Source organism: Chaetodon trifascialis, chromosome 23 (genome assembly GCF_039877785.1).
Source record: "Chaetodon trifascialis isolate fChaTrf1 chromosome 23, fChaTrf1.hap1, whole genome shotgun sequence".
NCBI classification, from domain to species: Eukaryota; Metazoa; Chordata; class Actinopteri; order Chaetodontiformes; family Chaetodontidae; genus Chaetodon; species Chaetodon trifascialis.
In genome coordinates, this window is record NC_092078.1 from 16,191,238 (window position 1) to 16,211,412 (window position 20,175).

At 41.4% G+C, this 20,175-nt stretch overlaps 1 protein-coding gene across 1 annotated transcript in view; it reads right to left on the reverse strand.

The window, feature by feature from the left end:
- Positions 1–719: 719 nt before the first annotated feature.
- Positions 720–20,175, reverse strand: part of ablim2 (actin binding LIM protein family, member 2) — a 65,782-nt gene continuing 46,326 nt past the window's right edge. Inside the window, exons 14-22 of the mRNA XM_070993380.1 lie at positions 15,340–15,447; positions 13,443–13,496; positions 10,736–10,773; positions 10,400–10,508; positions 10,228–10,286; positions 7,926–7,986; positions 6,495–6,502; positions 6,293–6,373; positions 720–2,707 (exon numbers count right to left, since the gene is read on the reverse strand). Coding sequence (XP_070849481.1) covers positions 2,594–2,707; positions 6,293–6,373; positions 6,495–6,502; positions 7,926–7,986; positions 10,228–10,286; positions 10,400–10,508; positions 10,736–10,773; positions 13,443–13,496; positions 15,340–15,447 — 632 coding nt within the window. The 3' untranslated portion in view covers positions 720–2,593. The remainder of the gene's footprint in view (positions 2,708–6,292; positions 6,374–6,494; positions 6,503–7,925; positions 7,987–10,227; positions 10,287–10,399; positions 10,509–10,735; positions 10,774–13,442; positions 13,497–15,339; positions 15,448–20,175) is intronic.

Below are 20,175 nucleotides of genomic sequence, written 5' to 3' on the forward strand. Positions count from 1 at the left end.
CGCTGGCAGCGACTAGCATCGCAGCATTTTAACAGCTGAAGAGCCAGATATGTCGTTCATGAGCTGGAGACCAAAAACAGGGATAGCAGTGAATATTGGACTTAAAGCAGATTCATCAAGTGACAGAAACACAGCTCCTAATGAATGCTAATGTTGCTCTGTGACTGCTGGATGTGTAAATGATCAAATGAAAAGGTGATGAAAAAAAAAAGAAAAAAAAAAAAGGTGTAAAAACTGTACTGCTCCAAATAGTTTTAATTAAGCTGAGTCTTTGTTGACAACCCTGTCTGGTTGTCTGACTGCTTTGTTCCCGGGTCTCAGAAAGATACATGGCAAGTTTATCATAACCAATAGAAACAATTAAAATAAAGCCTCATTTGTAATTAGCCACAGTTTCCCTTTAAGTGGCTTTCAACCACGTCGTCTCAGATTTCAGAAACCTGTGTGGGACAATTACATGAAACCTGACATCATGTGGTGTGAATTCCTCATGCTTTGAGTGAATCTAGGAATCTCCCCAGACACCACATCTGTCAAGATGAATGATCAAGTTCTAAGATTTGTCTGATGGCCTAAGGTGCATCCACCAGTTTTAGTTCAATTGGATGTAAGAAAACTCTTTAGATGAACTCTAAACACACCTGTATGTTGCACACTTTACTTGAAGATTTCTGACCTTCATTTAACAAACTCAAGCACTCCAATCCAATGTGACTCTGTAGTTTGGATAAAGCACTTTAATAGCAGATGAATATTAGAAAGAGGACATGATGCTTTATGACAACAGTTAGTGAGTTACTTACAGGAGCAAAACTGATTTGACACTCAGATTAAACTCAAAATTTGATATGTTTCTCTTCAAAAGCTACCGTCTTTGTGATGCTATTCATTCAACACTACACCCTTAAGATTTCACAATAAAATCCCTTCCTTAATATTGCAATTAAATAAATACCTAACACAAGCTAATGGAAGCAGCTGACCCAGGCATTTGACACAATTTAACCTGAAAATAATCAATCACTCAAACCACATTGATGATAATGTTTTCATACATTTCTAATCCGAGGTCAGTGGACAAACCCCGTTTTCCCACCCTCATGCATGCCTGAAGAGTTATACACCATGGCTTGTATACAGACAAATATATCTGGTATATGTCCAGTATATGTTCACATACATCTCAGAGTATGTTAGTTGGCGAGTTGATTGGTTTACGGTCCAGAAATCCTGAAGCAAAGCTGACAGACTTCAGCTTAAATGTGGAGCTTTTACTGTACGCAACAATGCTTTCAAACAACAAACATAGAAAGAGTTAAATTGCTATCCGAGAAGATATAACACAGCTAGAGTATTGAGTTTTAAATCAAGCGAGACCCCACTTGTTATGCTGAAGTGCTGCTGCGGGTCCGTGAAGCTTAACAAAGTCAGCATGGGCTTTTTTTTTTTCTTTTTTTTTTCCTGGTAACAAAATCGTGATTTCTCTCAGCTGCATCTCATGACTGGTTTAATGATCCTTTCCAGAAGTCAAAAATAGCTTAGAAAAATAATTTATCTCATTTTTGTTCTAATGCAATGGCAATGCTGCGTGTTTGACACCTTTGCACACCCTTAAGCCTTCTGCACTGTATGTTTTCCGCAGGGCCCCTCCTTTTTTTTTAACCCCCCTCCCTGCACCACCCTCCATCTGTGATTCACTGCCATGTTGTGGCCCCTATCCAGCCCTGGCTCTCCTATCTGTGCTGATTTACGAGATGCTTGTGTAAGATATGGGACCGCATTCAAACACATCAGGGCACGCATATCAAGACAACCCAGCCACTTTTTCCCAATTTCTCTGATTGAAAAGAACATGAAGGAAAATTGAAAACAAAAGCATACACTAAGGTGCTTTTTGAGTACGCGATCAGAGATGCTGTAGTCGTCCATTAGTCCCGTCTTTGGCCTTGAAATGCTGACAACTGTAACAGTCACTCAGTGCAGGAATGAGAAATTAAAATGATGGAGAGAGCGAGAGAGAAAAGGCAGAGCAGCAAACGGATGATATGTAGAGACAGACAGGATGATAAACCCCTGCAAAGTGAAAACAAACTAGCTGCGGATGAAAAACTCAAGATAGAAAGAGACAAGTCAAGACTGACAGAGTAGAAGAAGGCGCACATAAAACAGTCAGAATCACAGAAACCTGGAGGAAGGCCTGCATGAGAATTAGAAAAAGCTGTTATTTTTGCCAGGGTGTATGAAAGCACTGAGATGGGCGGGACAGGGGTGGGATGCAGAAACCACATGGGAGGCGAGGAGCATCAACACAGGCCATGCAAACGCAGCTCCTCGTCCTCTTCAGTAAGGTCGTCAGTCAAACATTCGGGCCACATCGCATACAAAAAGCTATAGATGCTGCCTCAACATTGTGAAAATTTTCCCGCACGGAGCGCCTCTCCGTGGCGTCACAGGCAGATGGTATGGCGTTTTACAGGTGGAAAGTAAGGGGATCATGGCGGTGCATATATAGATATTTCAGATGGGTTGGTTTTCTTTTCTGCCTCCTCCCAGACAGGACGGATGCTTGTTGAGATGTTGCTTTTTCTTCCGCCTAAAAAAGGCGCGCTGCCTTCTTCAGGTCGTTCTTCTTCCAGAGGGCCAGGCGGTCGAACTGCTCCAGGGTCATGCCGAAAACTTGCTGGAAGTCCTCTGGAGATAGGTGTCTCTGCAGAGGCAGAAAAAAAACATACTTCAAGCGAAAGACCAATATCATACAAGATGTTCCCTCATGTGGTGGAGTGTATTCATACAACCATGAAAAGCCTTCTGCGTGGACGGTTTAGTGTCTTGAGTCTACCTTCAGAACTGGAGACCAGGATCAGCGTACGTGGTCCCTCTCTAAACTCAACTGAGAAGCTGTCGTGCTCAATCGGAATGTATTTAGAAGCAGCCAACTTGTTTTTTAGCAATGAAAACTTGTTAAACTTTACATGTTCTACTGAGTCAGGAAAACAAGTGGTTCCTCAGCTCAATGAATCCAAACTTGCACCTGAACCAGTGGGATTATTTCTGCCTCCAGGCCAGCCTGATGTTCCTCCCCCACTTCTTCTGCTGTATGGTAAATCAGCAGCAGCTTCATACTTTCAGACTGGACTCTCCACACAAGTGGGTGTTACATTGCCTTCTGAGGTTTAACACATCACGTTCTGTTCTGTGCCTCAGAAGTTCATCCAAATAAAACTGTTCCAAAGCCCACCTTGGCCCATGTTGCAAACACTCACTAAGTCCTTTGTAAATGTCAAAAATATACCATGGAACAAAAACATGCATGGTATTGATTTAGCCCCAAAATGAAAGCATACAGCACTTTACTGTCAAACCTTGGCTGCACTGTGCACAGCAGTTGCGCATCTCTGTGATGACAGCGATAGTAAATTAGAGGCAGGCTGTTGCTTTGTGATAGCCAATCACCTGGTTTCCATACCAACCAACAGAGGGAGGAATGAAGCTTTCTCCCTGAGGCAAAAACATCCAGATCCGTTTAATCATGCTGAATGCCATGCTGACAGAATCATAGCATGAGAATATCAAGAAGGTTTTCATGCTATTTTATATGATAAATATGGCTTCAAACCCAGTCAGTGATGGGACAGCAGGTGTTTTGCTGTATAAAAGCACCTTTTGTGACACCGCGGACTGGGTGTGGCTGGATGTGTAACATGCTGGAGAGTTTGAACCAACGTGAAGAGTAGAACTTTAGTACTCTGTGATATTCTGTGGATTCAACCTCTAAGTTACAATAGCTCAAAGTAAGTGCCAATGTAACCCTGGTGTAACGTAAATCCATGGTTTACCAACTCAATGCATGAAAAATGTCTTTGAACATGCACACTGGGCAACAACTGTCCCCTTTGCTGTCGCCCAGTTGCTCAGGAATCTTTATCTTTCTCTTCTTGCAATTCAACCATAGAAACATGGTTCCACATTTGGTTCCCAGGCCATAGTTTGTGCTCCCCAAGAACCATCAGGGAGGACTCTGCAGTACCCTTACTGTACAGCTTTCAGACAGCAGTATGTGGGCACTTGAAGTAGTGACTATTCCTACTAGGAGTTTGGACAGGAACCTCTATTACTGTTATCAACTTTTAATCAGACATGTAGCCACACTCCTTACTTGACATTAAAGAGCACGATAAAGATGAAAACTTTAACTATTTGTATTTATTTTAGAGATCAAAACTTTACTGTTGAAAGGCCAGTTGGACTTTGATTGGACTTCTTTAGATATCTTCAATACTATAAATTCCTCCCTAAATATAGTAGTAAATGCTACAGGCCACAAACGGTTGATAAACCCACTTTCAAAAGCTGTTTTGAACCCTTGTCTGTATAGGCATAAAATACTGGAAATACAGAATGATTGAAATCTTCTGGCATGAATGATGGCAACACTGCTGGTGTGTAACATGACACACACACTGACAATGTGCAGCTGCAGAGAGGGGAGGAAACATGTCAGCACGCTGTAATTCAGTCTGCCTCCCGACTTCATGCTAAGCTAAGCTAACTCCAGCTCTGTGCTTAACACAGATGCTGACAGAAGATGGTATCAATCTTCTCATCGCACTCTGAAAGAAAGCAAACAAATATGCTGAACTGTCCCATTTAGTTATGCCTGAGCACAAACGCTGTCTGGCCTTCAGAAATGTGCCGTTTGCCACGGTAAAGCGTCCCCTGAGTTTGAGTTTTGATACGGGTTTAGCTGCTGATTAGTTTGGGTAAACCGACACCACTTTGGGGTCAAGGATCAGGAGCAGTGGTGGGTAAAAGAGAGTTTGGAATATTTCTCTCTGACATACACACAAATGCAAACTAATGACAGCATGACTCCAGTCTGGTGATCCCAACCACAAAGGGAATCTCTTGCGTCAGTCACACCTCAATATCCCGACGGTCTGACTCCCCTCGGGACAATATTCCCATAATCCAAATGCACACAGAGGTAGGGTGACTGAAGGTTTAAATATCTTTAAGGGTGTGTTTTTTTAAATATGTTCTGAGGAGAGGAGGATCATCAGTCCTGCACCACAAGACAAACCACAATCCAAAGTGTTTAAATGGGCTTTTTGTCCTATATGGAACATATTTGAGACTACTTCACTGACTAAAATATTTCCTGTTTTCAACTGAACGAACTTAGTGAAAGCTCTGAATCTGTAAATGGGCAGTGTGAGCATAACAGCTGGAGGAAATTAGTTATTATGGGACATTAAGTCTAATTGTGCTTAATTTTTTTTTTTTTTTTTTTTTTTTCATATTTTAAGACGTGCATGTTGGTTGAACTTGCCATGACCCAATGCAAGAGCAGGTAATGTGATACAACATCAGAAAGTAAAGCCACTGCCAATTAAATTCACATTCAATAAAATCCCACAATTTATTGACTTTATTTAATGTCTTAGCTTGAACTGAAAGAGTTCTCTTGCAGCAAACTACACCACATGGCCAAAAGCAATACCCATACACCCATATGTCATTGTTGAATGTGTCATTCCAAAACCATGGGCACTAAAGTGCTGCTACAACAGACTCCACTCCTGTGGTTTCAGGCTTCCCTCCAGATGCTGTACCCTGGCTACAGGGATTTGCACCCATTCAGCCACAAGGGCATTAGTGGGGTCGGGCACTCACTGAGTCTGGCTTTATCACCCAAAGGTGCCGGATGGGGTTGAGGTCAGAGCTTTGTGTGGGTCAGTCAAGGACCGATTGGACATCTTCAGTGTCCCCTAAATGAATTTGAAAGCATGCTTCACAGTAGTGTTGTACAAGGTGTTGCCTGGTCATGTCTACAACAAACGTGTTTAGAACTGTTCCAAATGGTCACGCTCGAGCTGGCGCTGTCTGTAGTCACGCTACAGACAGCGTCATCACGGAATATGCCAACGCCACCACAAACCTTTGTTACTGTCATTTAAGAACACGAGCCTTGGGGACACAGCAGTCAACCAAAGGTGAGGAGCTCTAGTTTAGCAGCTACGCGACTTCAAAAGAACTGTTGCTCCAAACAGCTCATGTTCACTGTCACTGATGTGGCAAAATGAAAGTAAAATTGCAATCATTTATCCATCTCCACCAAAATTGGGAATGGCACTTCTTTAAGCTTTGGCTGGTCCCACCTGGCTTTGCTGCTTTACCCAAATATCTTCAAGTCATTCTTTAAAGCACACTTCAACATTTTCTCAGGCTTTTTAATGACCTGTGGACAGAAGGGGGCAAACAACAGAGCAGGGAGAACAGGATTAGAGCTCACCTCCAGTCTGGTGCGATCTACGTCTCTGGGAAGCTTCACTTTCACTCTATGCGTCACTGCCAGAATTTCATAAGGGTAGATCTGGCACAGACAGAGCAAGCATTGTGGGAGATTTATTAAGGAATACAATTATAATCTAACGTCCAAGCAAAGCTGCCAAGAATATTATTTTTGAAGCATTAACAAATGAGGGAAATCTTACCTTGTATTCTGTGAGGGAAGAAAAGAAGGAGAGAGAGGGAGAATGAGACTTAATCTGTTGAAACAATGAGTTTTTATTTGAATAGCAGACCCATTATGAAAACTACCATAATAGAGCCTGAAAATAAATTACACCTTGTGGACTCAAATCTCTTCAAAAATATTGGGTTTCAAAGGCGTCAAAAGCATTATAAACGGTTGCTCTGTGCACACGAACACACAGTTATGAGGCTGGCATCCTGTCAACTCAGTCTTTGCCGCAGCCGCAGCCAGGACTGTACACACACTTGTAAACACACACCAATAATTCTGCAGCTGGAAAAATGATATCACCTCTTTATGTTGTAACCTCCAGCAACTGATCTGGAGCCAGAGCTGCAGGGCTCTGCATGCTTCGTCTTAATGTAATCAGGGATTGTAAACTGACCTGATGTGTAGGTAAAGGAAAGATGACACAGGCCTTTCATATGGAGGTAAAGGCTCTCTTATATACTGTAGTTGCAAACTCTTTTTGGAAGTCCAAGGTTCTGGTGGGAAAAATTAGGTGGCTGATATTTGGGTGGGGATCGGGGTGAGGCACTTCCAAGGCTTGGCACAAAATCTGGGTTCACTGATGTGGTCTGAAGTCAGATTTAAATTTCTTCAAAAGGCTATTTACCACCAACAAGTTGTTGAGTTGAATGAACACAGCTGTCTGAATTTTCAAAATAAAAGGTAGATTATAGAATCTAGTCCTGATCCTGTGATAGTATCATGAAAGAAGAAACTTGGGAAATAGTGGGAAAAATACTTCCGGAACCAACCAGCCAACCTTCAACTTCCCCACTCTATGAGGTTAAACGGCCAACTTCTATTTTAAGGCAGTGATTATTTTTTTAATGATTAAGTAGTCTGCATATTATTTTCCTGACTATGGATTAATCGTTTTGTCTACAACACATCTGTCCAGCCAACAGTCCAAAGATACTCTCAAATAGATAAACAAATGATGACAGAACTAGTGATTTTACAGCATTTTTAGTGGAAAAATTCCATCATATATAATATGGGGTTCGACCCATAGACATCATGTGATGCTTTGACAGTCCTTGAAAGCAACCAGTATCAATTCCTGCTGTTATCGGGGGCTTTGTGGCTTTGGTTTGGTCTTCATCAGTGAAACGTATGAGCCCAATATACTGCAACACCCATATGCATTGTTAAAGCTTAAATGCAGAACTTTAACCTCAGACATTTCATTTCAGATCACGTGCTGCAGTGGAGCCAAAACAATAAGAAAATGCTACGATAATTAAATAGCTACAGACTTAATGGTATGTTTTTGTATGATGTATTTTAGACATTTACACCACTTTTTTTCCCATGTTGTGCAGCTGGTACAGCACTGGAAAAAAACACATCCAAACCAGCGTGAATTTATTTTCATCCTCACCTCTCATGCCTCCCCAGCTCTGGGAATCTGGATCCACTTCATCCTCCACCATCTCTGCGGCCTATAGAAACACACACACACACGCACACACACACACACACACACACACACACACACACACACACACACACAAACAAAGACCAGTTGGCCATCATTCAGACGTCCTGCTCCATACTGCCCAGAACATTGCTGGACTTTATCAAAGCCACGGTTCATCTGAAAGCCTTTTAGTCACTGCTTTTACCCTTGATTTGCTCACATTCTTTCAGGGTGACCAATAGGAAGTGAGCGTGATGCATTCTTTTGATGGTGAGTTTACATCACTTAGTTTGGAGAAACTAAAAAGCAACTGAAAGGAGATGGAAGAAGTGATGATAGACAGTGTTTGTTCACTGAAGTGTGAAGCTTTTTTCCAGTTGTGTTCGCAGCCATTTGCCAAGTATTAGATACTTCGCTGCTTTACATAAATACAGTTTGAAATGAAATGATTAATTGGCTGAATGTATAAAAATTTTCTCTCTACATAGACAAAAAACGAGCAAAACACTGAGTAATTAACAGACAGACAGATTCTATGAATGTAAAATATCTCCCTTGTGGCTGATCAATCATGATCAAACACCTTCAAGCCATCAGTCTCAGCTGTCTTGTATGTATTGTGCTAATTAGCAAATATGAAAATGCTAACATGCTAAGCTCAGATGCAAGCACTGTTAGCATGCTAATCTTAACATGACGCTCAAAGCACCGCTGTGCCAAAGTACAGCGTCACAGAGCCATTAAGTGTGTTTGCAGACTCAGGGAGTATAATGTATGACTGTTTGTTTGCTGTAGCTGCAAAACAAATCTCAAAATTAACTTTAAATGGCAGTTGAGCACTATGTCATTCTTTGTATGAGCAATGCGCTTGCACAAAAAGACACTGTATATTCCAACTGTAATGCTACACAGCTCCAAAATCTCCCCTCATTCTTCTACCAACACACCAAATCCACAAAGTCAACAACACTAACCAGCAACGTCAGTGAGTGAAAAATAGTTCATTACACTCTGAATCCATCACGGCTCCTGAGCTTTCATTTCCTTCTCCCTTCTGTTTTGTCTGCCTGTCCTTTATCCATCAACAAACACAGAGGGAGAGCAGCAATATCACATCAGTGGATGATAGACTAAATACCCCCAACGTCCTCATAATAAACTGGAGCTCTGCCTTGTGTGGAGTGAGGGGTACTGACTGACCCCTGTGTAATCTGATACCAAAACTGTGAGAGAAAAGCTTGGGGTGGCTGAATTTTAAACCTGAAAGAATGGCTTAAATGTTACTATGAGGTTTCCTGTGTTGGTTAGTAGAGGGCGTATGGGGAAGTTTGATAAAACTGTGGTGTAAACACATGAAGATGGTGGTCAATTTGACTACTGTAGCACAGTGTTTGGGTAAGAAACAGTACTACCTGGTGGCCTAGAAGGCAACTACTGTCAGATCTTCACCAACACCTCAGTTAGCTCTTTCTTTAAATGCCCTCTAATCCATGGGTGTGCTCGGTTTCAGCCCCTCAATATGCTGACAGGCACAGCCCGTTTTCCTTTACAAGTCACTCCAGTAAGTCAAAGTTCTCAGTACGACAGCCATCACAAATCAAGCACACCTCCTGCTGAGGATCGAGCCCTGCCCAGGATTTATTGTACCAGACTTGAATTGGACTCAAATAAAGGACTCTGGTTATTATTTAATTTGGGTTAGAGTATAATGTCATGTTGTTTTGGTGGAAATACTGTATGTAAACCCTGGTGTTAGATGGGACAGTAAAGGGTTTAGATTATGAGTAAAGGTTGGCTGATTACCCAAACTGTCCATTATGAACACCCATCACGGCTTCTAGCCTGAGTTCTTGCTTCAGTTTTGGCTCACCATTGTAGTTTTATGCACTCATGGATTTCCTGTGCTATGAAGGATTATTAGCAACATTAAATAAAGTGCTTTATATTCTCTGGCAAACTGTCAGCTTGTTTATAACCTTTTGTGCTGTCAGACAGTTAATGCGTCTTTCCTCATTAGGTGTATTTTTAACAATGTTGCCTTAGAGGATGAAATTCAAGTTGCAATACACATACATAGTCTTCCTTTAAGTGCTCAGTTTGAGCTGTGGTATTTGTGTTCTCTTGAATGCCCTTTTTTCCCATTTTAGTGCAAAATTCATAATCCCTTGAGGATTTTTGATGTGTGGAGATTTTATTTATTTATTTATCTTCTTTCAAAATGGGTGGAATCTTTGCATCACTGCTCACGATCACTGTGGCTCACCTTGTAGATGCCGTTCCTTCCATATCCTGGTAAGGATGCAGACTTATTGTAGGGGAAATCTGCAGAGAAGAACAAATATTTATCCTCGTTTTCCGCTTTAAATACTGTTGAAGATCCACTTTGTTGTATTCAAGTCAGTCACACTGGGCTGATCATGTGACTGGTGACTCACTAGGCTGCGAGGTGTCAGTGGGTAGACTACAGGTAGACTTGCGAGGATCCAGGTCTTCTTGAGCCATGTGTCCATCTATTTCACTCTTTAAGATCATCCAACTGGTCCTCTAAAGAGAGAGAGAGAGAGAAAGCGAGAGAGAGAGAGAGAGAGAGAGAGAGAGAGAGAGAGAGAGAGAGAGGACAGATGGAAGAAGTGATGGATGATGGAACAGTATGAGTTAGTAAATTAGTAAATGGATGTACAGTATTTGCAAAGTTCAAGAAAATGATATTGACATGAAAAGACGCAGATAAGGACGGACTGATAAAGACACACACATACACACAAACCCACCTTGCTATCCTCCCCATCCTGCCAGGATGTTCTAGAAGCTGTAAAACAGTCAGATGTTACAGGATGTCACAGTTAATGTGCAGGATCATCTGCCTCTCAGCTCTGGGCTGCTCTATTAACGCTACAGTAAACCACGCCCAGACCATGACATCATCAGCTGCAGACGGCATCTACAGGGACCTCTGCGTGCACTGTGCATTAAGAACTGAAGGATGCATAGCAACTACAGACAACTGTATCAACAGTGTAGTCACAGGGCTGCACTGACATTTTGAGAGTTTGACCCATCATTCTCTAGAGCAGGATATGTGAGCATCTACCGTCCTGACTGTGCTGAAATCTGGTAACCATGGTACCATAAGGAGGACAGCAAATGATTTGCACTCCTGGCCTGCCCTATGGCATAAAAAAAAACCCTGGGCGCAATTAACTTATTTACAGCCTCAAGTTACCTAATTTCTTCTCTCTGTAAGGGATGTCAAAGGTACACATTAATCAGCAAAATCCAAAGAATATTCATTCAGTCCAATACAAACAGTGGTGGCAATAAAGTTTTAGGTTATTGACGATACTCTGGTCAGTTAGCGAGTTAGCGCCAGGCTTGAAACTGTCTACAATGACTTCATATCTTCATTTGAGAGTTGTAACTTCTCACTCATTACATTTGTCCTTGTCCCACTATTTTTTTAGTATAGTTGTGATGCTACATTGGACATTGTTTCAGCAATACTGGCTAGTTATCAGTTAGATGCACGCAATACAGTGCAAATTAAACATATGTTCAGGTTGTCAAGCCAAGAAAACTTCATCTATATCAGCTGCTTGGATCTTGCCAGCTGCTGCTTTAATGCAGTTTTGTCCATGTACTTTGAATTTAGCTGGTTTGCATGTTGAACATGCATGTGTTACTTTTGCCATCCCTTCACCATACTAACACTATGTCCTGTGCATTAATTAATAAGAGCAGGAACTAAGAAAGTAGCACAAATGACCTTTCCTTTCCTTTCCTTTCCTTTCCTTTCCTTTCCTTTCCTTTCCTTTCCTTTCCTTTCCTTTCCTTTCCATACAGCAGATAAAGCATTGGCATGTACACTACCTCTAGTTGATGACAACTCTTAAAAATGTGTGCAGTCCATTCAAACGTAATGTCGCTTTACACAGCTCCAAGGTTAAGTAGATGGAATTGTATCTTTTCACCTCTTTTGGGCAGACAGCACACACCTTGTCAGTGACCTCTCGTCTGCTTGGATGCATACAGTCACGATGCTGACAGGCATTTCATCAGTCTGTAGCACTATGCCATATGCAGCTGATTTACTTGTCATATCTAATAAAGACGAATATTTCCTTGTGTGATAGAAGTGATAAAAGCTCCTCGGACTCGTATGTCAGCGTGTTTAGAGTGACCCTGTCCTGTGCATATAGCTTGAGGGCAGCTAGAGTGAAAAACATACACCATAAATCAGACAAACAATCAATGGTGAGGGGAGTGACACAGTTATTGAAACAGTGATTGGTACAACACTAATGTCACCACACAAAGTGAATTATGTAGCCAACCACCCACAGTGGACACACAGTCACAACATCACCACTAAAAACAACAAATGAGCTGGTGAGATGAGTGCATGACATGCATGAATGGCATGAGCCACTAAACACCCAAGTGTCCCAATTCCAACAATCAGTCCCATGATGGAATGAGTAATCAATGTGACAAATCAGATACTGAAATTTGGGGCGATGTTTTTTTTCTACATAAAACCCAATTATGCAGACTTTATTTCTCTTCCCTCAACTCAATTTCACATCTAAATCTCCAATTTAATAAAGGTATATTGAATTGAATTGAATTAATTAGTTACTGCAGAATACTGCTGCACTGCCCTCTATAGGTTGAAACTTTGAAGTGTTTCAGGCCAAATGATGCCTTTAGGCAACTGAAACACTTGATGAAGAGTAGGGCAGGATTGTAGTTCTGGTTTTAAAAAAGGGAACATTGGGGCACACCTAAGATTGAGTGGTTACAGTGAATTACTACAAAACTGCAACGCACGCAGCTTAATTCTGTCCAGGGACCTGCATTGTGAGTCATACCCCTCTCTCTTCCCTTGTCCCCTGCGCCACAATTGTCCAATTCAATAAAAGTGAATATTAAATATTAACCATTAGGTTGTAACAGGATGCAAACTGTGGTCTCCATAATGTGAGCTGCATGTGTCACAAACCCATCCAGTACCCTGACCTCACCACCCTTACTTTCTGCTTCACTGCATAAGCTTATTGCATTGGTGCAAAAACTAGATGCAAATCATGCAGTGCAAAATTTATTTTATTTTATCTTAATTTTTTGTGCACTGGCAAATTTGGCCTAAACGCCTGCTTATGTTTAGAACATCAGCTCATCTTGCCTAGCCAGTGCAGCACAAAACTGTATTCCATTTATTCCATTGTCTTTTTTATCTATCAGCCTTTATCTATTTTGCACTTGTCTGAGCTGATTCTGTAACAAAGAATGGGTGCAGTACTCCACCAGGCTTATGCATGTAGATCTACTACATCACTAGTCTACTAGATGAGTGCAGGCCTTAGAAAAAAAAGGGAGGAGAACTGGTATAAATGGATGAAGACGTGACTGACAGGCGACATGCAACACATCGTGCAGAGACCAGACCAGAGAAGGAAGTGTTACGGAAGTAGACTGTACCATGCTGTCTGTAGATGGGGGGTTTTCTATAGATATTATCTTTGACCATAGTCTCTGAAGATGGGAACAGACGCAGAAGAAAGAAAATGGAAGAAGCCAACATAGGAGGTATAGAGAAAGAAAGAGAGAGAATGGAGAAAAAGAAGCATGAGTTAGCAGTTATTGGAAGATGAGATATTTTGAAGAAGCAAAAGGAGGAGGGGGCGCCGTGTAGCTTGATTCAACACACATTTGTCATTTATATTACGGCACATCAGAAACATCGGCACTTTTTAATATAGTTCATGCAACATATTTGAAATCTAGCGATTTATTGGTCTTTGTTGAATGAGAGGTTAGAGTAATTCAGTGACACTCAAAGAATAATATCAGAAACCACACATGGTCCCCAGGCGGTCTACTTGTATTAGCATTCTTTAGAGAGTTTCAAATGAAATCAAAAAGGACACCGAAATTAATAACATAAACACCACAACAATGGAGGAAACACTGAAAGTTAATTGAAGTCTTCTTGTATTAACTGTCCTGCTAGATGGATAACAATTGGGACAGTGTGTTTGACCCGAAGGCTGATCTAATCCATCTTTGTGTCAGTGGACCCAGACAGGCCTCTGACAGAGATGCTTAGGAACAACAGTCACACAATCAGCCGCAGCAGAAACATGACTCAGAAATAAAATAACACATCTGTTTTTTTTTCTTCCCCTGGCTTGTTTCAGTGCCTGCCAGCATCTGAAACAATATCCATATAAAAGCAATAAGGATGATGACTATGAAAGCTATTAAGTGGATAATCGCTGGCTGTTTTTTCCACTTAACTCGCTTCCAACATGGGAGGGTTTTTCTTCCTCTGCATGGCGGACAGTGAAATTGTCAATGGGAACAATATGTTGGATCTAAACTTTTTCTTCCTCTGTGAAAGACTGAAAGTAATGAAGGCTTTTCTGTTTAGCGTTAACTTCTGTCCAAATATAGTGTAAATATAATTCTAAGTGATGCACTCTCATGCTAGATCAAAAAAAAGTTGCTTTGAAATTAGCAAACAGGAGATTGGACACTGGGAATAAAGATAGAAGATATAAAGTATACAAACCATAAGACAAAGGTAATAAGACATCTAATATGCTACAGTGCATTGTAAAGGGGCCACTCACACAAACACATGAATGAACGATTTAAGAGAACTCAGGGCATTCCCGAATTTTCTCCTACTTAGAATTTTCTCTTCAGGACTTAGAGCTCATATGCAATATTTTTGTGACACTTGCCCACAAATGGAGCGTACCAGATAGGCTTACATAGCATTCCAAGGACATCAGTTGTGCTAATGATAAAATCCCAGAAACACACGTCTAAGTACTCTTGTACAAGTGCTGTCAAGTCAAAACAAACTCGTTGCAACAACTATTTTCAGTTAAGATTTGTTACTTAACCTCATAAAAAAAGTAAAAGGTTTACGAAAAGAAAAATAAAATGTTCATGCATGAGGGCTCATATCCCACACACGACAGCTTCACAAGACTTATCTGCATGTACCTGTAAGGAAAGTGGTCAAATGCACTGGGAAAAAAAAGTCTAATCTGGTCAAAACTTTACTTGATAAACACGATTCAGCAGTTGAATACCAAAAAAAACTCTTGCATTTCCTAACCTCCACTGGTTGAAGTTTTTACCTAAAGCTTAGTATCATATCATTTAATATTATTTAAAACTCTACAACTGATTTTATGTGTAAATGTAACAGTTCAATTATTTTTGGAAAGCTTGTTTGGTTTTTGTCATTTATGATGATCTCAAAGTCTAATTTGGAATTCACCTCTGTGCTTTATAAAACGTGTAAAGATGTGGGAAAAATGTAAAGTTGAGTTGCGACCTGAGCGGTGCAGCTATGGCCTACCTGGTATGTGGAAATGCCGGGGAGCAGCCACGTATGTAGAAGTGGAGGAGGGGGATTTGCCATCAGAATAGGTGGATAAGCTGGGGGTACTCCGACCACTTTCACTACCTCCAATTGGGGACGGAGTAGGGTAGGCAATGGATATGAGAGGCAAAAGGGAAAGGGTTTGGGAGAAAACAAAGGGCATCGGGGGGCAAAAAGGCAACGTTATGGTAAGCATATTGATAAGTGTCAAATATGAAGCTGTGATTATTACAGTGATGCCAATGACTTGATAACCCAGCCATTTACTGTGTTTATATTAACTATACTAAAACAATGTCTGAAACAAATTTACAAATTTTTTTGGAGGAGAATCCTGCAGATCTAGTAAACTGTTAAATGATGAGACACAAAAACTTGAAGATGCTGATTCATGGCAGTATGTTATGTTGTCAGTGTAAATGGGTGACCTCGATGCAGCAGCGAGGTATAATCAAGACATTGAAGCATGAATGCTTGGCCACCATCAGCCACTATCACCTGTGGCAAAATAGGGTTGTTGTCCTCCAACTGTTGAACAGGTTCTATACCCCCGTTCTGCTTCAGTCCATATCAGAGTTTCTCTATATATGTGCTTTCTATGTGGTGTCTGCGGCTAAGGTTAACTGCCACCGGGACTGAATGTGACCGTTACTGGTGGTCTGCTTATATGCGTCAGCCCTGTGATAGACAGGTGACTTGCTCAGGATGTACCCACCTCTTGCCCAAAGTGAACAAGAAGAAGATCTAATGCCCTGCATCTACTTTAGTTTTTGAGTTCTTCTATAGCAGACTGTAGGTCTGCTGGATTTGGAAAGACCCCAGAAATGTTCAGAAACAGCTGTGGAAGAAGAGCCGCTATTGTCCTGAACAGCTCTTCATTTGAATTGCAAACAGTTCTAAGCTCTGTCATGTATTCATTTAGCTTCAGAACTGAAGCTAAATGAACCTGAAGTTCTTGCAAATACAATGGCACTGGGCATATTCGTGGTCTGTTCTCATCACTTAACAGTTTACACTGCAAAATCACAGAATTTATGGGTATATTAAATCTAAGTGTAGGTGCCAAAATAATGGCAATGAAAGTGACTTGTTACCCTTTGGGTTATATTACATTTGTCCAGTTTTTATGTGCATATATTTGCATTTTGCTGATGGCATACTGTACATGTGTGTTTTGTATCTATGATCCCAACCAGGGTACACCCCACTGTGGTACGTCACAGGCAGGCTGGGTGATGGAGTCACTGACACCCTGCAGGCCAAAAGTAATAAACACTCTACATCCAGAGCTTTGAGGAAGCAGCAGAGAGAAATCGGGAATGTGCATGAGAGAGAGTGTTAGCTGATTGAACACACACTTTTCTTCTCAGACAGCGAGGAACCATCGGCAGTGATCTGGATGCAAGTGGATGAGATCACTGACACACAGCAATGCTGTTAGTGCTGGTCTGAGTGATCTCCTGCACATACAGTACACACAATCACGCACACATGCCCATAAACACACACACACACACACACACAAACACACCAGAGCACTGTTAGTGCATATTTAAATGTAGGGCAGATCCTCCATATGAACATCTGGAGCTAAAGGAGGATGTGTTGGAGGCTTGGAAAGTTTAGGGAGGAAATGCGTTATAATTTCTTGTGAAATGATTACACATTGGACAAAAGGTGGAGGCCATTCACTAATGAAACCAATAATACAATAACAAGGTAATAAAAAATGGTTTTGGGATCATTAACAAGGAATCAGGGAGATAAAAACAAAAGCATGCCTTATTCATCCAGCAAGGTGCTTTCCTCAACTCGCCCTTAATTTCCACCACTAGACAACACATCTAAATAGCCTGAGCGTTGCTTAAGTCTCACTTCCACAGAAACATCTGAGGTAACCCGATAGCTCATTAAAGAAGAGTATGTTGCATGAAAACAAATAGCCCTCTTCCATGGCATGTTAGGAGCAGCTAGGGCCTAAACAAGGCTAGCGGTGCACTGTGTTACATGCCACTGCAACTGGCAACCAGACCCTAAATTACAGCTCGGTCCGCTCAGGCTAAGTCATTCCTCCATCCCCCTCCTCTCTTTCATCTTCCTCATAGGAGAATTCCCCTCTCAGCTTCTCCACCCTGTCATGGAAAAAACAAAATCCTGGACCGCGTGTTCGTGATTTTCCGTGCAAACGTTCGAGTGGAAGCTCATGATGCTGCTCTCTCTACCTCCTCCTTTAAATCAACCGCGGTCCAAAAAAGCATATATTAGAAAAATGTGTTCCTACTGAAAGGATTCTGTATAGAACGACAACAACATCTTTGAGTGAAAACAGGCCTATATGAGAACATCTTGGTGGTCTAGGAACTCTTTCATTAGAGCTGTCACTTTTTATTCAAAATTTGAACTACCATTCAGGCCTGTTGCTCTGTCAGTAAACTAAGCTAACGACAAAGGGAGAAAGTTAGTGAGCTGTGCTGAGTGGATAATCGCAGCATTAAACTTAAAAGTAAGTGCGGAAGGAGTTTACATTGAACACCATAGATGGAAAAATCTGGTTTAAAAGTAAGGCTGTTTGCTGCAGAATACAGTAATGTTAGCTTGTCACGTTAGCAAAGCAGCGATCACTTAAGACAACCTTTTGAGACATGTACCTTGAATGAATGACAACCTAGTTTAAAATTTGCGTTATGTTCGTTGTACTGACTAATATTTGATTCTACTGATCATCTGTGTTTGCTCATTCCTTAACCTTCACCCTAAACACAAACTTTAGGGAGAGCTACAGTGTGTTGCAACTTGGGCTTAATCTTTATATTTTGGACCACTGGTTTTATAGATCATATTTCACTGTAATCACCAAAATAAGACTAAGATCTTGGAAATAGGTCCAAGCAGTTGACACTTAGTCATATTAGATAGCAATTTATTTGGAAGTAAAACTGAAACTAAGTGCAGTCCCCTCTCTTTTCTCCTTTTGTGCTCTTGTGTTTTTCCTCTCCTTTTGTCTCCTGTCTGTCTCTCCTGTCTGTCCAGTATGAGTCTGTGTTACTGCAGGGTGTGGCCGACAGGTTGGGCCCAGCCTCCTCTCCTCCTGAGCACAGCTGTGCTCGATCAATCAAACCAGTATTTATTGTGTCGTCTGCCTTGCTAAGCGCTAAGTACCTTGTCAGTACTTTCTTGTCTTGTCTGCTGCCTGCATTCCTGATTCGTGTGTTCCTCTCTATGCTCAGGTGTCTCATCCTCACCTGCTGTCGCCCATGCCCTGTCAATTTGCTCTCACAAAGAATCTGGACCTGTCTCTACTCATCCTCAGTTACTCTGAACTCATTCCTCACATTATATTCATGAAATTGTTACAACTTTCATCTGCCTCCTGCCTCATTTGTCCACTGTTTTGGGTCCTATGAACTCCACTAAAAAACGCAACATGATATCCTAGTTCATAGCTTTCCTCCAAACTGTGCCACAGTGCACTTTAATCTACTCTTATCTGTTGATGAGATGAGATAATTAATACACTAGACATACTACATACCGTGTACTTTGTAATTAGTCTGTAGTCTCCAATAAACATGCAGATTAATCCCTATATCTTATCTCATTGGTTTGCAGTTAAAATCTTTTGCTATTTTCTGGTGCCTTGGTCATGGTAACCGTTTCTAAGACATGCAATCCCTGAAAACCTACTCACTTGTACCCCTGTCAAAAACAACAGACCAATGATTCTTGTCAACCTGCCTGAAAACCTTAACCTGTGTCTGCTTATCAGTCACAAAACACAAAGCCTGAACTTTCCTCCAGATTCACATCAAGGACAAATGCCGGTTTACACCAAAGATTAAAGTTTAACACGTGACAATAAACAAGGGATCATTCAGGAAACACAACAGGGTACATCAGAGGTCTAAGGCAGGCAAACGATTTGGTCAACAATGTGAACAGACAAGCAAAAAAGTGAAATAATCCTCAATCGTTCACCAAAAATAATGCCAAAGGTATCAGGGTCACACTCAGGCCTACATAAGTTTAAACCATGCACAACGACAACCACGTCCACAGACACAAGTGAACAGGGCAAGCAGAATGAGAAAACTGAGTGGTCCTATGAATGTACTTTGATGCACCCCATGAAACCCAACAACATCACGATACCGAACAACATCACAAAACCTGCTAACCATTCCACTGAGGAGGGGGTACACAGAGAAGAGAGAGACTACTGGTGTTTTTACCGTTAGGAGGAGGTAAACTGAGATGCAGGGATGTCCTAGGTTTAGGGTCAGGTAGGGGGTCCTGTTTGAACCCTGAGGGGTGAGGGAAATCAGGGGTTGGAGAGAAAATGAAGCAAAGGGAGGTGTTTGGATAAGCCTTTCTGCAGGGTTGCAGCGTGCAAGGGGAATATGTCCAGTACCGGTTTGTGATGTTGATTTCAGGATTGTGTGGTATCGTGCATAGCATTAGCAGTTTCATGGCTATGGCTCAAGAATTAACAAACAAATCTTCATGAGTGATCAAACAGTGGTTACAGATCCAAATGCAGCGCAGATATGGTCAGATGTTCTGTTTTCCATAATGATTCGCGGGTCTATGGTGAGCAGAGAGACTGGAAGACCCTGAGTGTGAGTTTTCAACACATGGTTAATTTGGTGTTGAACCACAGGCCATGCCAAGTGAAGTCAGTTCAGTATCACAGCACTCCATTCTTTATGACCATCAGTCTCAGTCAAATACAGAGTGGACCGACACTTTGCTGTTGTGCGGAAACCTGTTTAACTGCAGATTTTTATGTTTTTAAGCCTAATTCCAAGGGTTGCA